The 15,761-nt window shown below is 33.9% G+C and overlaps 3 protein-coding genes across 5 annotated transcripts; 2 read left to right on the forward strand and 1 right to left on the reverse strand.

The window, feature by feature from the left end:
• Positions 1–1,103: 1,103 nt before the first annotated feature.
• LOC100244643 (14-3-3-like protein B) lies at positions 1,104–5,123 on the forward strand. 3 transcript variants are annotated; one of them, XM_002273339.5, is made up of 7 exons: positions 1,104–1,496; positions 1,618–1,924; positions 2,003–2,090; positions 3,090–3,199; positions 3,305–3,453; positions 4,738–4,793; positions 4,883–5,123. In XM_002273339.5, the coding sequence occupies exons 1-7, from the start codon at positions 1,424–1,426 to the stop codon at positions 4,883–4,885; spliced, it is 786 nt and encodes a 261-aa protein (XP_002273375.2). In that variant the 5' UTR covers positions 1,104–1,423; the 3' UTR covers positions 4,886–5,123. The 3 variants fall into 3 exon arrangements, with proteins under 3 accessions (XP_002273375.2, XP_010655514.1, XP_019078148.1); XM_010657212.3 differs by having other exon boundaries at positions 1,135–1,496; positions 4,735–4,793; XM_019222603.2 differs by lacking the exon at positions 4,883–5,123 and having other exon boundaries at positions 1,144–1,496; positions 4,058–4,786.
• A 2,127-nt stretch (positions 5,124–7,250) lies between these two features.
• LOC100249790 (olee1-like protein) lies at positions 7,251–8,207 on the forward strand. The gene is made up of 2 exons (XM_002273258.4): positions 7,251–7,488; positions 7,575–8,207. Exons 1-2 carry the CDS (start codon positions 7,326–7,328, stop codon positions 7,916–7,918), a joined length of 507 nt encoding a protein of 168 aa, XP_002273294.1. The 5' UTR covers positions 7,251–7,325; the 3' UTR covers positions 7,919–8,207.
• A 1,850-nt stretch (positions 8,208–10,057) lies between these two features.
• LOC100244549 (dof zinc finger protein DOF1.5) lies at positions 10,058–10,840 on the reverse strand. The gene has a single exon (XM_002266486.5). The coding sequence runs from the start codon at positions 10,741–10,743 to the stop codon at positions 10,264–10,266; it is 480 nt and encodes a 159-aa protein (XP_002266522.2). The 5' UTR covers positions 10,744–10,840; the 3' UTR covers positions 10,058–10,263.
• Between the last annotated feature and the right edge of the window lie 4,921 nt (positions 10,841–15,761).

Below are 15,761 nucleotides of genomic sequence, written 5' to 3' on the forward strand. Positions count from 1 at the left end.
TTAATAGGATGCCTCCATTGAATTCCGAGAAATGAGAAGATTTTTTTTTAAAAAAAAAAAAATTTAAGAAAAGTTTTTATACTTATTTGATTAATTTTATTAAAATAATCTTAATTATAGAAGGTCAAATCTGAAAAGGCAGATTTCAATGGAAGCAAGAATCTCATTTTGCCTCACCTGGACTTAATTCATTATTCTTTCTATGTTTGTCTCAATTACAACAATTCTCATACTCAATCCATTTTCATCCATTCCTTTTTCCTTTCATCTTGCTAATTGATATGACAAGGAATGGAACCCGGTTGTTCTTTTTTGGTTAATTGAGCTAAAATTATGTGATTAAATTTTTAGTACATTTTAGTAAGTTGAAGTTTATAATTTTTATAAAGTAATATTAGTAATATTTTTTTTATTAAATATAAAAGATTTTTTTTATATAAGATAAAATAAAACTTTTGTAAGCTTTATAAGATAATTTTTTTTTAAAATTTCTATATTAATCTTTTTAAAAATTTATAAGCTTGAATAAAGTTACCCAAATTAGTATAAAAACTGTAATTAGATTTAGAAGAATTTCTTAGAATTGGATAGGCATGTTGAAGCTAAATTTTGATACACTCGTTTTGGTGAGACGATCTTTCCAAGTGGTGGGGGTGGGTTCCTTGTCGTTTTTGTGATGATGACATGATAAGACTCTATTTGTGACCATTGAATTTTCAAACCTACCACCAATGGGAGCGAGGCCCATGCCACTATGCTACATAATTTTAGATTCTTACCATTTGGCACTTTTGCTTTCGGTATTTTTGTGCTCTCACATTTGGCATACCCATTCACACAATCTTCCAAGGGAACCCCCAAATTTCGAAATTTTGGAGAAAATGTTTTTACCAAAATGGAGTAGTACAAGTTTTCTAGTAAAGAATGGAAACTAAAATTTGGAAAAAGGAAGAAGAGAGAGAAGTTTCCCAAGATCTATCTATGTAAGAGTAGGTGAGTACTGCATGACAGTTGTTGTCACGTTGCGGGACATAAATTCCAAAATTTTTCTTTTATGGAAAAAGCCTAAAAACATGGCGACTCTCCCAATAATGGTTCATAACAATGAAGATGCAAACCAACCCATCACATGACCATTATGGAGAATCGGAGATTTCTCAAATTTAAAAATAAAAAAAATTAAAATCATATGGTTTTAATAATTTGAATAAAAAAGGGAATTTGTATTCAGAAGCTTGTAGCTGCCGTACTCCCATCGGTGGGAAGTGTAAGTGAGGTGGCAAAGGTGCGCGCGTGTGATTACGAGTCCCCGCCCATTCTTTTTTCTTCTGCTGCCGATCCTACCATTTTGAATACCATACACACATACTGATCCCACAGGGAGAGAGGGGAAGCAGAAAAGCTAATCTCTGAGAGATCGGTGATGGCATCCTCCAAAGACCGCGACACCTTCGTCTACGTCGCCAAGCTCGCCGAGCAAGCCGAGCGCTATGACGGTTTCCCTCTCTCTTTCTCCTGTTTGTGGATCTCGGATTACCCCACTCTCACTGTTAGAGTTAGGGTTTCCAATTATCTGATCACTACCTGAATTTTACTCTGTTTTTTTTTTTTTGGTAGAAATGGTGGATTCCATGAAGAAAGTGGCGAAGCTGGACGTGGAATTGACCGTGGAGGAGCGGAACCTGCTCTCGGTTGGCTTTAAGAACGTGATCGGCGCTCGGAGGGCTTCCTGGAGGATTCTTTCATCGATCGAGCAGAAGGAGGAAGCTAAAGGGAACGATCAGAATGCGAAGCGGATCAAGGAGTACAGGCAAAAGGTAGAATCGGAGCTTTCCGGAATTTGCAGTGAAATTATGACTGTTATTGATGAGCATCTCATTCCATCTTCTTCGGCCGGTGAATCTACCGTTTTTTACTACAAAATGTGAGTATTTTTGGTTCTGACGTGATTTATGCTCTAGTTTGGGAGATTTTTAGGGTTTGGGTTCGTGTGTGGTTGCAGGAAAGGCGACTATTATCGGTATTTGGCGGAGTTTAAGTCTGGCAACGAGAAGAAAGAGGCTGCTGATCAGTCACTGAAAGCTTATCAGGTATGTGTTGTTTGATGCTGTGAGGGTGTAATTTATAAGTTCTTGGTTGATGCATGTATAAAATTGCAAGAACGAGATTTTATTTTCTGTGTGGCTTGGGTTGCTTCAAATGCTATAATTCTTGGTATATTATCACCTTATAATGGTTCGATTTACTGGGGCAAAAAGTTATTGCTTGTAGAAACTTTGATCGATTTGGGAACCTTATTTGATCAATTGTTCTGTGCATACGACTCTCTGTGTTTTTATTTTAAGAGGCGTTGACCATACATGTGTCCTTGCTGAGAACCTATTATTGTGCAAGTTCTGGGTGAGAGAGATTATATTTATTCATTTTCTTTTTAAGTTACACGAGTATATGAAGTGCAAGAGAGGTGCATGACATGGATACCAGATCTGTGTTGGACATGACACTTTTAGACCCGCTCCTAGGAGGTCTCACTTATCAAGGAAGAGATGAATGCGGCCTTAAATCTGTTTACTAGTTTCTGGGACGCATAGTAATTTGTTCATGTGTCGCATGGATAATGAGTGAACTTTCCATGTTCTTCCTTTATTCCATCATAAGGTGTGACACTTGGACAACTGAGGGGTTTGTGCATGTCTTTGATGATTCCAACAGGTAGACACACCTTCTAAGCTGCATATGATGAGTACCCTTGTAACACAGATGTCCTTTCTTGATTTTCCTTCTTTTCAACCCTGCTAGATCCTCTTTTCTATAGGCCTTGCTAGATCCTTTTTGTCTTCATTACACACTTATCATGTAAATATCAGTTTTTTGGACAATGGGAAAGGGACAAGAGGATAAGAAGGTTCTGGATCATCGCCTGCTGACAGGTTTTTGGTACTAGATGTGTGTGATTGTTTAATAAATTTGTGGGTGTCAACTATCTTTGTTGTACTATGAAATGCTAAATAGCTCTCCGAGTTCCAGAATTAGTTTTGTCAAGTTGAGTTATTTGAAATATTCATCCATTTGTGTGATTGGGTTTGCAGACAGCTTCTACGACAGCAGAGGCTGATTTATCTCCCACACATCCCATTCGACTGGGTTTGGCCTTGAACTTCTCTGTTTTTTACTATGAAATTATGAACTCCCCTGAAAGGTATTCCTATCGTAATCTTCAGAGAAAGTTCTGTAATAGTCCCTTTTTTGTGTCTTTTGATTTTTTGTCCATTTGAAACTGTTTACATGGTAACTTATTTCCCAGGGCCTGCCACCTCGCAAAGCAAGCTTTTGATGAAGCTATCTCAGAGTTGGATACTCTGAATGAGGAGTCTTACAAGGATAGCACATTGATTATGCAACTTCTGAGGGACAACCTCACCTTGTGGACTACTGACATCCCAGGGGATGATGGTAAATAACAAATTCTTCCAAGAATATATGCATAGAATTAAACCAAATTATGATAGTTGAAGGATTGATTTTTTCGTAATGAGATATACAATCTGCTTGATTGTCTTTCTACTGCACCTGTTGTATTCTTAGACAGCCTTTTGTGTTTGATCAACTAGAAGCAGAACCTGAAGCCAAAGTCATAATTTTAAAGGGACAATATTGTTATTGACAAAGTTTTATTAAATACAAAATAACTCCCTGCATAAGACAAAAAGTGACTACGAGAAATAACATCTTTTTGCTTCCATCTTAAGCTTTTATTTTTTTTAGGCCAAAATCATTTTTAAAAAAGAGGGTTTTTGACTTCTTAGAATCCAATCAAAACCAGGCCTTAATCCTGCTCTTTATTTTTTGCTTTCTCTCTGTCAAAATACATTGATTTTATTGTTTGTGCATAAAGAGTTTGTTGGTTTCTGCATATATAACGTGATATGCTTATTCTCTAGTCTTATTCACTTTCTTTGGAGGGTTTGCACATTGCAATATTTGATTGCTGAATCATGGGATCATATTTGAGTTAAAAGCTTTGGATTTGTACTTCATTTCATTGTTAAGTGTGCAGGTTAGAATCTGACAGACGGAGTATCGTGTAAAAGATTTCAGATTTGAAGACATGGTAGGAAATATAAATTTAAATGGCAGAGCACTAATAAGTTAGCTGAAAAAGTTTAGATGATATGATATTTCATGGTTCGCTTCTAATGAATTGCATTGTATATTTATGAGAAAATGCTTCAACAATATTGTCATTCATCAAGAAACATTGCCAAAGACATAAAGGTCTGCAAGTGCAAGATATCACATCAGGATGTGCGAGTAGTAAAAGGACTTTGAGGTCTACTGTGCTGAAAGCTTTAATTGCGTCTTAAGTTTCTAGTTTTCTTATTCAGTTTCTAGGTGGAAGGTTTGACATAATAGAAATCCTAATTGAGCGAAGTTACACTATTGCCTAGACTTAAAATGGTGAACTTTGGAAGGGTAACATGTTTTTCTACACCATCATTTGATTATGTTTCCAAGTTCGTGAAGTTTATGCAATTTGCTGGTATTGCAAATTAGAATGCTGTCTCTGTCATTGCATCTGTGTTACTATTCTTGTATAAAATAGTATCATATATTCCATTTTATATCCACTCATCTATGAGTAACTTTTTTCACTAGTGGTGCAAGGAATGGGGTACTATATGTTTTAATTGTGTATACTGGTGTTTATGTTATTTGGTCATTATTTTTATTAAGCAGAAGAGAGCTGGAAGCTGGAAACCTCTGCTAGGGCTGGTGGGAATGAAAACGCAGAGGTAACTTTGGTTTTTGAAGTTTGTGGTGGTTTATATCTTTGGGTTTTTGACTTTTGTTCACATGGATTTCCATTATAATTTTCTTGCAGTGAAGCAGACGATAACCTGGGATATATTGCATGTAATGGGGAGAGTATTTGATGCCTGAATAATCCTTGGGTTATTTTGTAGTTCTGAAGAGTGTCAAATTTATATCCTTCCATTCCAATTGCGTGTATTGTTTTGATAGTTGTATGATGTTGAACATTTCTAAACCATTTGCTTCCCTGAAGCCCCTCTCCCCTCCCCATCACTGTAGCCTTTTGTTCAATGAAAATTTTATTTACTGTTTCTCTCTTTCCCCACCACCCTTTTTTTTTTTTTTTGTCTCAACCCAGATCTTCTTTCATTGTTTTTCAAAGTTTCAAATTGTATTTATTTTTATTTTTTTTAACTCTAGGTCCCTGCCTCCCCCTTGGTTAAGCTTGCTCATGGTTTCTATATTTGGATGCTCTACCTTGACTTAATTGGTATATAAATTCTTCTATTAAAAAATAGGGCGAGCGATCGTATTGCTGCCACAACTGCTAAACCAGTCCCATATAAAATTAAGGAAAATGATAAGTTGCTATAGTTTGCCCTACTATTTTCTCAAATGAAAATCTAACCTTTATTAATTTTTACTTATGAAAAGGTTTCTTTTAGAAAACATAGCTTTTAGAACATTAGGAAATGATTGAAGCCTTCAAATCGGTGCAAATACTAAGCTTACCTAGGATCATAAAGTTGTGGTGTGGTTGGGAGCTTATTAGAGATGGGATTTTGTTTTTCTCACTTAAGTTTGGATTCAAATGGTAGATGTCTATTTTGTTTTCAGCAACTTTTGATGAGGAAATACTTGATTTCTAATTTTAATTTCTATTTTATAATCCGTAATTCTTTAAGCTGGATATTTGTCTTTTGATAAAAATCTGTAGTCTGAACAGCCATGTGTACCGTAGAAGCTGTGCAATTTTCTAGTTAACAATGAGTGTGTTTCAAAATTTTATACAAATTTTCCACCCAAGTCAATTCAAAATTAAAGAAGTTCCCAGTGAATTTGTTAAGAGGAGCAAATTAAAGAAGCCTTGCAGCAAGATTAGGCAGCACTTGTGGAGAAGAAAGAAAATTTACTGGACTATCTCTAATCCTCCAGCTTCGCGCACTCATAAGTGCGCACGCCTTACACGTTTATAAGTGTTCCCATTCGAAATTTTTTTTTTTTTTTAAATTATTTATTAAGTGTTTTGGAAAAACAGTATAAGTAAGATTTTAACATTTTAAAAACGTTTTTGAGTTTTTATTTTTATTTTTGTTGAAAGTGTTTTTTGAAACTTAGGATGCTTGAAGGGACGGCCCTCAATCCCAGGCATTTAAAAAATCTCATCCCACAAAATAATGTGATGGGTAGTGGGGAAACATCAAACATACGACAAGCGAATCGTTCCACTTTCCTGGATAAACCAAACTTCCGTGGTCTCTATTGGGTGGCTAATGGCTAATGGCTAATTGGCTATACATACTGCTACAAAGGATGCGCACTATTGCCTACGAGAATAAGTGGATGGACTAAAGCAGAGAAAGTGACACCTGAAGAAAATATTTTTAAAGGTACTAGATATTTATTAGAAAAATATTTTCATTTTTATCTTTAAACTATTTTGACCCTTAATATTTTGATGTCGTAATGAATTATACGTTTAAAAATTAAAATATTCCTCACCTTCAAACACACTTTACAATTAAAAGACTAACATTTAAATATAATTTACAAATATTGAAATTAGTTTCCCACCATGTAATTCATCATTTATAATATAATTTATCCATACAAATTAGAAAATTTGTGGTTTGAATTTATAAGTGATATGTAAAATAAAAGATAGTTGTTTTCCTATATGATAAATTTCACAATATAAAACAAAATTTAATTTTTATTTTTTAAAAATAGTTAACTGAAATAATTTAAAAATAAAATTGAAGACAAAGGTCGAAATAGTTTTTTAATTATTAGTATATAAACATAATTTACATATTTTTTTTTCTAAATATTATTATTTAAAAATAATATAAAATCATTTATTGATAATATTATTATCTATAAATAATATATATCCACATTAATTAATAATTATTTTTATATATTCAAAATATTATTAAATATAAGAAAACATGGAAAAATGAAATCATTTATTCATTTTTGTTTTTAAGAATCTAAATATTATTAAAAGTAAAAAATATAAAAATAAAAATAGCAAAATTGAAAGACAGAGGAACAATTTGCCGAGTTTGTAGGTGTTAATTATGGAAAAGGGCAGGAAAGAAAAGAACGGGTCAAATCAAAATTTGGAGCCATGAGAAAGGGAGAGAGATAATAACCTCACAAAACATAACCGCGAGAAACAAATGAACTAACAACCTCCCTACAGCCCTTATAAAAAACACCCCCTCTCTCTTCGTCCTCGATACCAGTCATCTCTGCATTAACTCTCCATCCCAACACATACAGCAACAATGGCAAGGTCTCTTCAGGCTGTTATCTTCTTGGCCGCTGCCCTTTGCTTTTTCTCCTTCCAGGCCTCCGTCCGTGCCGAACCCCACTTCTTTGTTAAGGGCCAGGTCTACTGTGACACCTGTCGCATCCAGTTTATAACTAGAGTCAGCGAATACGTGCCTGGTACGTCTTCGAATTATATCATTATATGTTTCATACTTCTCAAAACTCCTCTCGTATATATTATATATTGGTGTGATTGAATGCAGGTGCCAAGGTGCGGCTGGAGTGCAGAGACCGTGAAGGTGGAAGCGTAACATACAGCATTGATGGCGAAACCGATGAGACCGGTTCATACAGGCTTCCGGTGGAAGGAGAGCATGAGGAGGAGGTGTGCGAGGTTCAGCTAATCAAGAGCAGCAAGCCCGAGTGCTCGGAGATTAGCCGCGGCGTGTTTGCGAGGAGGAGTGCAAGAATCAGCCTGGCTTCCAACAATGGCATGGCCTCTTCAGATCGTCTGGCTAATCCTCTTGGCTTCTTGAAGCAGGAATCTCTTTCCGAGTGCCCTGAAGTCCTCAAGGAGCTTGGCATCCTCCCCACAGGATTGATATAAACAAAGTGATCCAAGAATCACAACTTGCTTGCTAAATAAACATTGGGTTTTTCTTTTTTGCTTTTTTCCTTGATCCAAAAGAATGTATTAATGAGGGTGGGGTTTTAATTTGCTGGCTTTGTGGGTGCATATGGAAATTAAATACTACGCTTGGTGGGGTCTTGGATTATTGGTTTGGAATAGTTTGGTGTCTGTTTCATTATGTAATGAACTCATGATTGAGGCAGTGAAGTTACATACTTAAATGTAATGCAATCCAGTTAATTATAAGCAGTTCTAATATTGTTCTTGGGTTGATGTGCTGTTTGGTTGAGTGTTTCATCGTCAGCCATTTATCCATAATTGCACTTAGGTCGATCGTAGCTACAATCGTAAATGTTAGTGGAATTAATCAACTCTGGTTTCCAACATTTACCTACAAGACACAATCTGCTACTGAGAAACAACTAGTACTAATGAAATCATGATTTACAATCCTAAAATGTCGCACCATATTTGTGGCATTGTGTCCATGCGTGTGTTAACAAGTTGGAGAAAGTCACACTTCCCCATTTAAGGTGTTTTTAAAGCATTTGCCATTTTCACAGGAGGAGACATCATAAATGCCTCCATATGCATCATGGTTTCTATAATCAAAGAAAATCCTAAAAAGAATCAATCCTCCACTTACGAACCCCTTTGCAAGGCATCAACGCATCCATTTTGAAGGAAAAATCTCAACTTGATGAAATCTCACACTTGAATTTTTCCCCTAAAATTAACCACCTGTATGGTTGCTGTGTGTGTACACTTGAATTCGTGTACTGTTCTCACCCTCCCATCACTAGCCTATATATAGCACCGACATTCTACTCAATCTCGCAAGCATTCCCATTCATCTCTTTATCTTGATTATGACATGTCATCCGACATGTTATAGACATTCTTAATTCGATCGGTACAAAGTGTCATCGTATGAAACCTTACTCTTGTGTCAATATAGTCAAAGCACCTCATTTATGTTCTCATATATTTGATACATTGAAATAAATTACACATGTGTTGGTCTTTGGTATGTTTTTCCGTCTATTACTCCACTTACCTTGTCCTAAAGGCAAACGCGTTACATTTAAGCTAGCCGAAACCCAGTCTTTCCAATTGCCAGATTTTGAATTATATTCTCTCTCCCATGTCCTAAATGCTTGATTAATTGCATGATCACATTGACTAACCTTCTTGGATGGACTGGCAATAATTGTCTTGAGGGTGATAAAGAAAAAGAAAGGAAGAGGGAGAGAGAGAGAGAGAGGGTCAGTTAGGGTGAAAATATTTGCAAGATGATAAGCCCGCGGCATATTCTATATATTCACATTCTTTACCTTTTAGAGACATCCCTTATTGATTGTTTTTCTATTTTCAAATATTTTTGTTGGCATTAAATTATGCATATGATTATTATAATAAAAGGTCAAGGGCAGGAACCTTGCAGAAAGTTCGGCACACTATTCAGAACGCTGGAGCTTTGGATCAAAAGGCGGGGATTTCTGGGTGGAAGACATTGAACCTTCCTCTTCCAAATTGAGCCATGGCGTGTCCGAGGGACCAGAAGCCTTTTCATCTCCTGAAAGATGTATTAATAGCCATGATATATGTAGGCAATCATGTGGATGATGTATAAAGCCTTGCCTTTTCAATCTTTGGTTTTATGCTTCTGTACAATTGTTAATATCTAACATCATGAACTTAAAAGAAGAAGATTCTACTCTTACGGGTATAGTCTATAGATACATCAATTTTAATTTCTATAAAAATTTGTTCAATCGGATTATCAATTTCCCATCTGATTTTATACATGTACTTGGGTAAGTTCTGCAAGGAGTACTTACCACTCCTACATGAAAAGACCAGACACAGTAACATATACAGCTTCAACCCTTCTTCCAGATTGGTTTGATTATAATTAATCAGTATATAGTATATAGTCTATCACCATCGATGGTTTGAATGATCTCCATGGCCTCAAATTCATTATAATTGGATCAGACCCTCCCTGATCCATATTTTTTTTTTTGTTTGTGGCCAAGGACATGGGTATCTTCAATATGTATATAGACATCTCTCAACAGCTGAATAGAGAAATCATATATCTTGAATATGCACTGCAACACCAGATAATACTTATCATCCACTTGATTGAATTGGATTCCATATATATATATATATATATTACACTATAATAATATCTAATTGAAATAAAGCCGGCCTGTATGTACACCCTTAACCACCACTACCCAACATTTCTGGTTTTTTTTTTTTTTTTTTCAACTAGTATATATTTAGAATTAATAAAAAGAAGAAGATAAAGATCAACAAGTTTGACCTCCCGATGAGCTGCTCCTACGCCTCTTAGCCGGGAAAGCATGCCGGAAACCACCCATGTGCCACTCCTCGACCACAACGCCTTCGAGGTCAAACTGGTGCACCCCAGCTGAAGCATCAAACAAGCAACTCTCCAAGAACCCGGCCACACCACGACAGGGCGGCTTACTTTTCCGGCGACCAGCTCCGACGGGCACGTTCCTCAGGGCTCCACCGGCGGTCCAGTACCTCTGGCAACCCTTGCAGAAGTGACGAGGCTGGTTAACATTATAATTATTGAAGTAACAAAATTTGGTCTCCATGCTCTTGCATCTTGGGCATGGTATGATCTTTTCAGGCCTCTTTTCTTCCTTGTGATCACCTTTGTTATTCGCTTCCTCCTTTACCTCTCCCCCATGCAACGCAATCGTTGCCCCAAACAGCTTGATTCCTGGCGCATCCTGGGCGGCATGGACCTGGTTTGCCATGATAGAAAGGGATGGAATTTCTCAGAGGAGATAGGAAATTTTCATGGTTGAAGGAAAGAGGCCAAGAAACCAATGGTATTTATAGGGGATGATAACAACAAAAGCGCCCAAAACCACAAACACACATAAACATAACACAAAATTATACATGTGACAGCCGCCAGGAACCAGGTAGGTAGCGTGAAAAAGGTGATGCTGAGCTTTTTGTACACATCACTACTCCATATAAGCAAAGCACCCTTTACTAGTGTTGGAAAGTCCCTCTAATTGTGGGTCCAAAGCCAGTTAGGTTGCGTACTGAGCCATGGAGGTGTGTGGGTGGGACATGGGAGAGCATAAAGAGATAAAGCTAAAGCTAAAACCTTATTATTATTATTATTGATATTATTATTGTTTTTGTTTTTTCAATCAAACATCTCCATCCATTTACTTTCTATGGACTATAATGCCACATCGTATACCTCCAAAAACTGAATTGTTACAGGGAAGCTCTCTGGAAGTTACATGTTGGCCATGGTGATGGGCATGCTCTGATGCATGTGTGTGAACTCTATCCGGTTAATTAGGTGAAATTTGGGGTGGTTTCAAGCACCCATCTTTTTCAACGCCCATCAATTCAATAAATTGTTTAATTGCTCCACTTTTTCTCCAACTTCTTTCACTTTTCCAAGGCCTGTTTGATAGCCAATGTAACTTTTGATTTAAGTCTTCTTTAGAATAAGTTCAAGGAGATCAAGAGGGTTTTGGGGGGTTTTTTTTACCCAAAATATCTTTAGTACTTATCGCAACTTTATTACTTTTTGTTCTTTAAAACTTTTTTATCCTAAAGTTTTTGATAAATTCCATAAAAGCATAATTATATTATACCCAATAGAGTCTTATTAATTAATATATATATATATATAGAGAGAGAGAGAGAGAGAGAATTTATCATGCTATTTTGGATTTATTCTATATTTTTTCTTTTCTTCTCTGATAAGGGTTTTCAAAACTAGCGATATATAACAAGAAAAATGAATAGCGTAAAAGCAAAGGCTGAATCTGTGATCTGTGAGTCAATTCCTCCCATCATTAAAATGAAGGGTTACCATGATTGATGAAAAGAAAACAGCACATGCCTCCAAACAGATTTTATATCCAATCACATTTCATGGGTGACCTAGCTTGTTCCCCGCAGGCGACACAATCACTCACACACACATCTACATAATTAGAAAAAAATAATTATAATAATAAATAAAAAAAAGCATGTGGGTTAGACAAAGAAATTGTGAAATAATGAAGAATGGTGAAGGGCATATTGATCCCAAAAGTTGGATGCTCCTAAATGTAATGCTCTTCCTCTTTTGCTTCAACTCATCTTTTCAGGGTTTCTCATTTCTGTGGATTTGAAGACAACTTTGTCGTTTCCAAAAAAACTAGGGGTGTTGTGGGGTTCGGGTGGCTTTCAGTTGTTGTTGTGAGGAAAAAGCAGGTCTTGATAAGGTGTTATTTGCTTTAATAAAGGAATCTTATAATAAATCAACCCAAAAGCAGCCTCATTTCCAACACCTTTTCCAATATTTTATGTAGACAAAGAAGAATTTTCGTTCCTTTTTCTCGGAAAAGAGATGCACTTTTCTTTAGGGGTGCTTTTTGGAGTCTCTTTTGAATTAATTTTTTTAAAGTAATCTTCTACTTGATAAAAGGGACCTTTCCCTTTTCTATTGCATTTCAAAACCCCAAACTACCCTCTCAAGTTTCAATCTCATCTCATTTTGTTCACACCATTTATTAGTATTGACTTTGATCCAAGATATCTATCTTCTATGCATGTGGAAGGAAATTTCAGTGAATAGAAGGGACTTTTGACTAACTTATACAAGTGATATCATAAAAAAAATAAGATACAAAAAAAGAATTAAAAAATTGAGTTAATTTTTTAAGAAAATTAAAAGCTTTTTATTTTGATTCCATGAATGTTTTGATTTATATTTGAATAAAGAACTCAAAACAAAAACCAATAAAATGTTGCTTGTCTAAAAAGTTTTATTTTGATTTAAATGAGAAGTTATTTAATATTTACTAAAATTTTTATTGTATGAATATTATTCTTAGATTTCAGTTTGGTTTTCAACATATAATTAAAAATAAAAACAAAATGTTATCTTAAAAGAGACGGGTGATGCTTGTTTTTTTTATTGAATAGAAAAAATAAAAACATTTTATGTTTTCTATTTAATTAAAAATAATCTGTTAATATCAATCAATATAATTAAATTAATTGATAATAATTTTATTTTAATTATAAGTTACTTTAATTAAATAGAAGAAATTAAATATTTTCACTTTTTTATTTATTTAAAAAACAAATATCAATTATTTTATTTTTATAAAAAAACCTTTTATTACTTTAAAAAATAAATAAAATTTTATTTATATGCCATTTGACACCTCAAAAAGTAGGGGGGTACCCTTGTATTTCCACAATGAGCTCACCCACTCCTTTAAAAAGGGCCATGGGGCAAAGAAAATTGGGGCACCCCAATCACACCCCTACAATAATATACCATCATATTAAAAAACTAATAATAATAAAAGATGCAATGGGTGGGTTGGAAAGATCAAGGAGCATGTTGCTTGCTGTTGTGGCCCATCTATCAACTTGCCTTTTCTTTTTTAAATTAAAGAAAGTTTTCTCTTTCTTCCCTATTTTATTTTTAATTAGTGCAAGTTGGAAATTTGCTTCGCCGGTTTGAAAAGAGATTAATATAAATATTTTAGAGATATGGTTGAGATAGAGCCGTCTATGTTCCAGATGCATGCATTATACGTGGCTATTTAGTTTGCTGTTGGTGGGAGAAAAGTGTTTGGCTTTTCTCAGAGGTGTAACAAATTTTTAAAAATGAAATCTATATTTGTCGAATTCCATATCAATATAAATGTAGAGAAGGAAAATAATATGAAAATTACAGTAAAACATAGATGATTCGATGACGCTATTTGACATTATTTGATTGACGATGTCTTTATTATTTATTATTATAATTTTATCTGAAAAGATGTTTGAGGGAATCGAATAAAGAATTATAAATGGAATAAGAGTATATATTTGATATCATTTGATTAATGACGTCTTTTAATATTTATTGTTATAATCTTATTTGGAAAGATACTTAGGAAAATCAAATAGGGAATTGCTTCTACTTGCTCGTGTCCGGCCCATTCTAGAATCATACCCTCGGTGGATTGGAAAGTGAGATAAACATTTAACATTTGTTTGAAATGAAAACAAATGAAATGAGGACGTGTAAATTTATTGAATACTTGATTGTTGCCGTCCAATGATTTGTTGAAGTTTAAGGACGAAGGAATTCAGATTTTATATAAGTGAGGAAGCTACGACACGTTTTCACCCCGTGGGCTTTGGCAAAACCCAAATGAAGAAGAAAGGAAGGCGTGGTTAGGGACTGACTTAGAAATTCATTGTATTACGTTGTTTGTGAGACAGCTGGCTGGCTAACAAAATGTATCAATGACCATTTCTAGGAAGATTCCAGAAGGCTGTAAGTTGATTTCCTCTCATCCTCGTTTTTTAAATGTATTTTCATTTCCATTTCAAATTCGAATTAAGGTAGGTAGGACGGGATAGAGTGGTCAAGAATGGAAAACATTTCAAAATTTTTTATTATTTCATTTTTTTAATTTTTTTAATTATATATAACATACAGATAAATAAAAAAAATTTCATAACATTTTTATAAGAAGTAAAACTTTTACAATCTTTTTTTTTTTACGTATTAAAAAAACAAATTATATCACATATAATATTTATGATGAGGCGAGGCAATATCCACACTTGAGCTCAAAAAATAACTTTTTAAAACCATTTTTAAAGTTAGTTTTTTTTTTAATGTTTTCTAAAATAAAAGTTTGTCTAAAGTGTTCTTAATTTATTTTTTGTGTTTTGAAAAATAATTTTTATTTACAGTACTTTTTTTAAATCATTTTTTATGTTTATATAATTATTTTTAAAAAATAAATAAAAATAATTAAAATAGATTTTTTTTCAAAAAAAATACCATATTTAGAAAATATATTTCTATAAAAAATTTACTAAAATGTGTTTTGTACTCCCAAAAAAACAGATGTCAAATTGAGTTTAAAATTGTCATACTCATCCCAACCTATTTGTATTTCTTTTGAACTTGTCCTATTAGCAAATAAGCAAAAAGCAGGATTATAAAAATAAGTTATCTCATTATCATTTCTAGTTAACTTGTCATAGAAGTAGTATTTAACCAAAGTCTTTATGTTTTTGTTTTTTTTTCTTGGGGTAGAATTTTCTTTCCTCGAGATGCTTTAAAGGATTGCTTTTGAAGATCTAGAAGCTTTCAATGGTAGCTTCTACCTATTTCAACAAGAGAGAACCTTGTGTCCGTGTTTAAGTTTACTTCTCAAAAGTGAAATTACTTTTTTAAACTCAATAAGAGTCTTTTTTAAACTCAATAAGAGTTAAAGTAAGGGTGATATTGATATTATAAAAGTTTTATCAAATATAAAATAATTTTTGTATGGACTAAAATGGAATTTATACAATAAATAATATTTTTTTGACTTTTATATTAAACTCATTTTTAAGTTAAACTTCTTTAAATAAATAAGTCAATAGTATATAAAAACTCTTCTTGAATTTAAAAAAAGAGCTTTTAACTTCTTAAAAGTCGATTCAAACATGTGTTGTTTAACTTTTGAGAAGCTAAAATCTTTTTTAAAACTTAATAAAATTATTATTATTATTATTATTATTAATTAAAAAAGAGTTCAAAGCATTTGATTAATAGTTCATTGATGGGAAGAACCAAAATGGACCTACAAATAGAAAAACTCTTGGTCACGCTTTCTATTCTCACAATTCTGTGAAGGTATTTCCATAATCATCATTAAGAAGTGAGTAGGAAAGTGAAGGTGAAGGGTGAAAGAGTTCAAGATGGTTACTCGAAGAACTTTAAATCATATTAAAGTTAGCGGTGTGAATC

The sequence above is a fragment of the Vitis vinifera genome, chromosome 10, assembly GCF_030704535.1.
Source record: "Vitis vinifera cultivar Pinot Noir 40024 chromosome 10, ASM3070453v1".
Lineage (NCBI taxonomy): Eukaryota > Viridiplantae > Streptophyta > Magnoliopsida > Vitales > Vitaceae > Vitis > Vitis vinifera.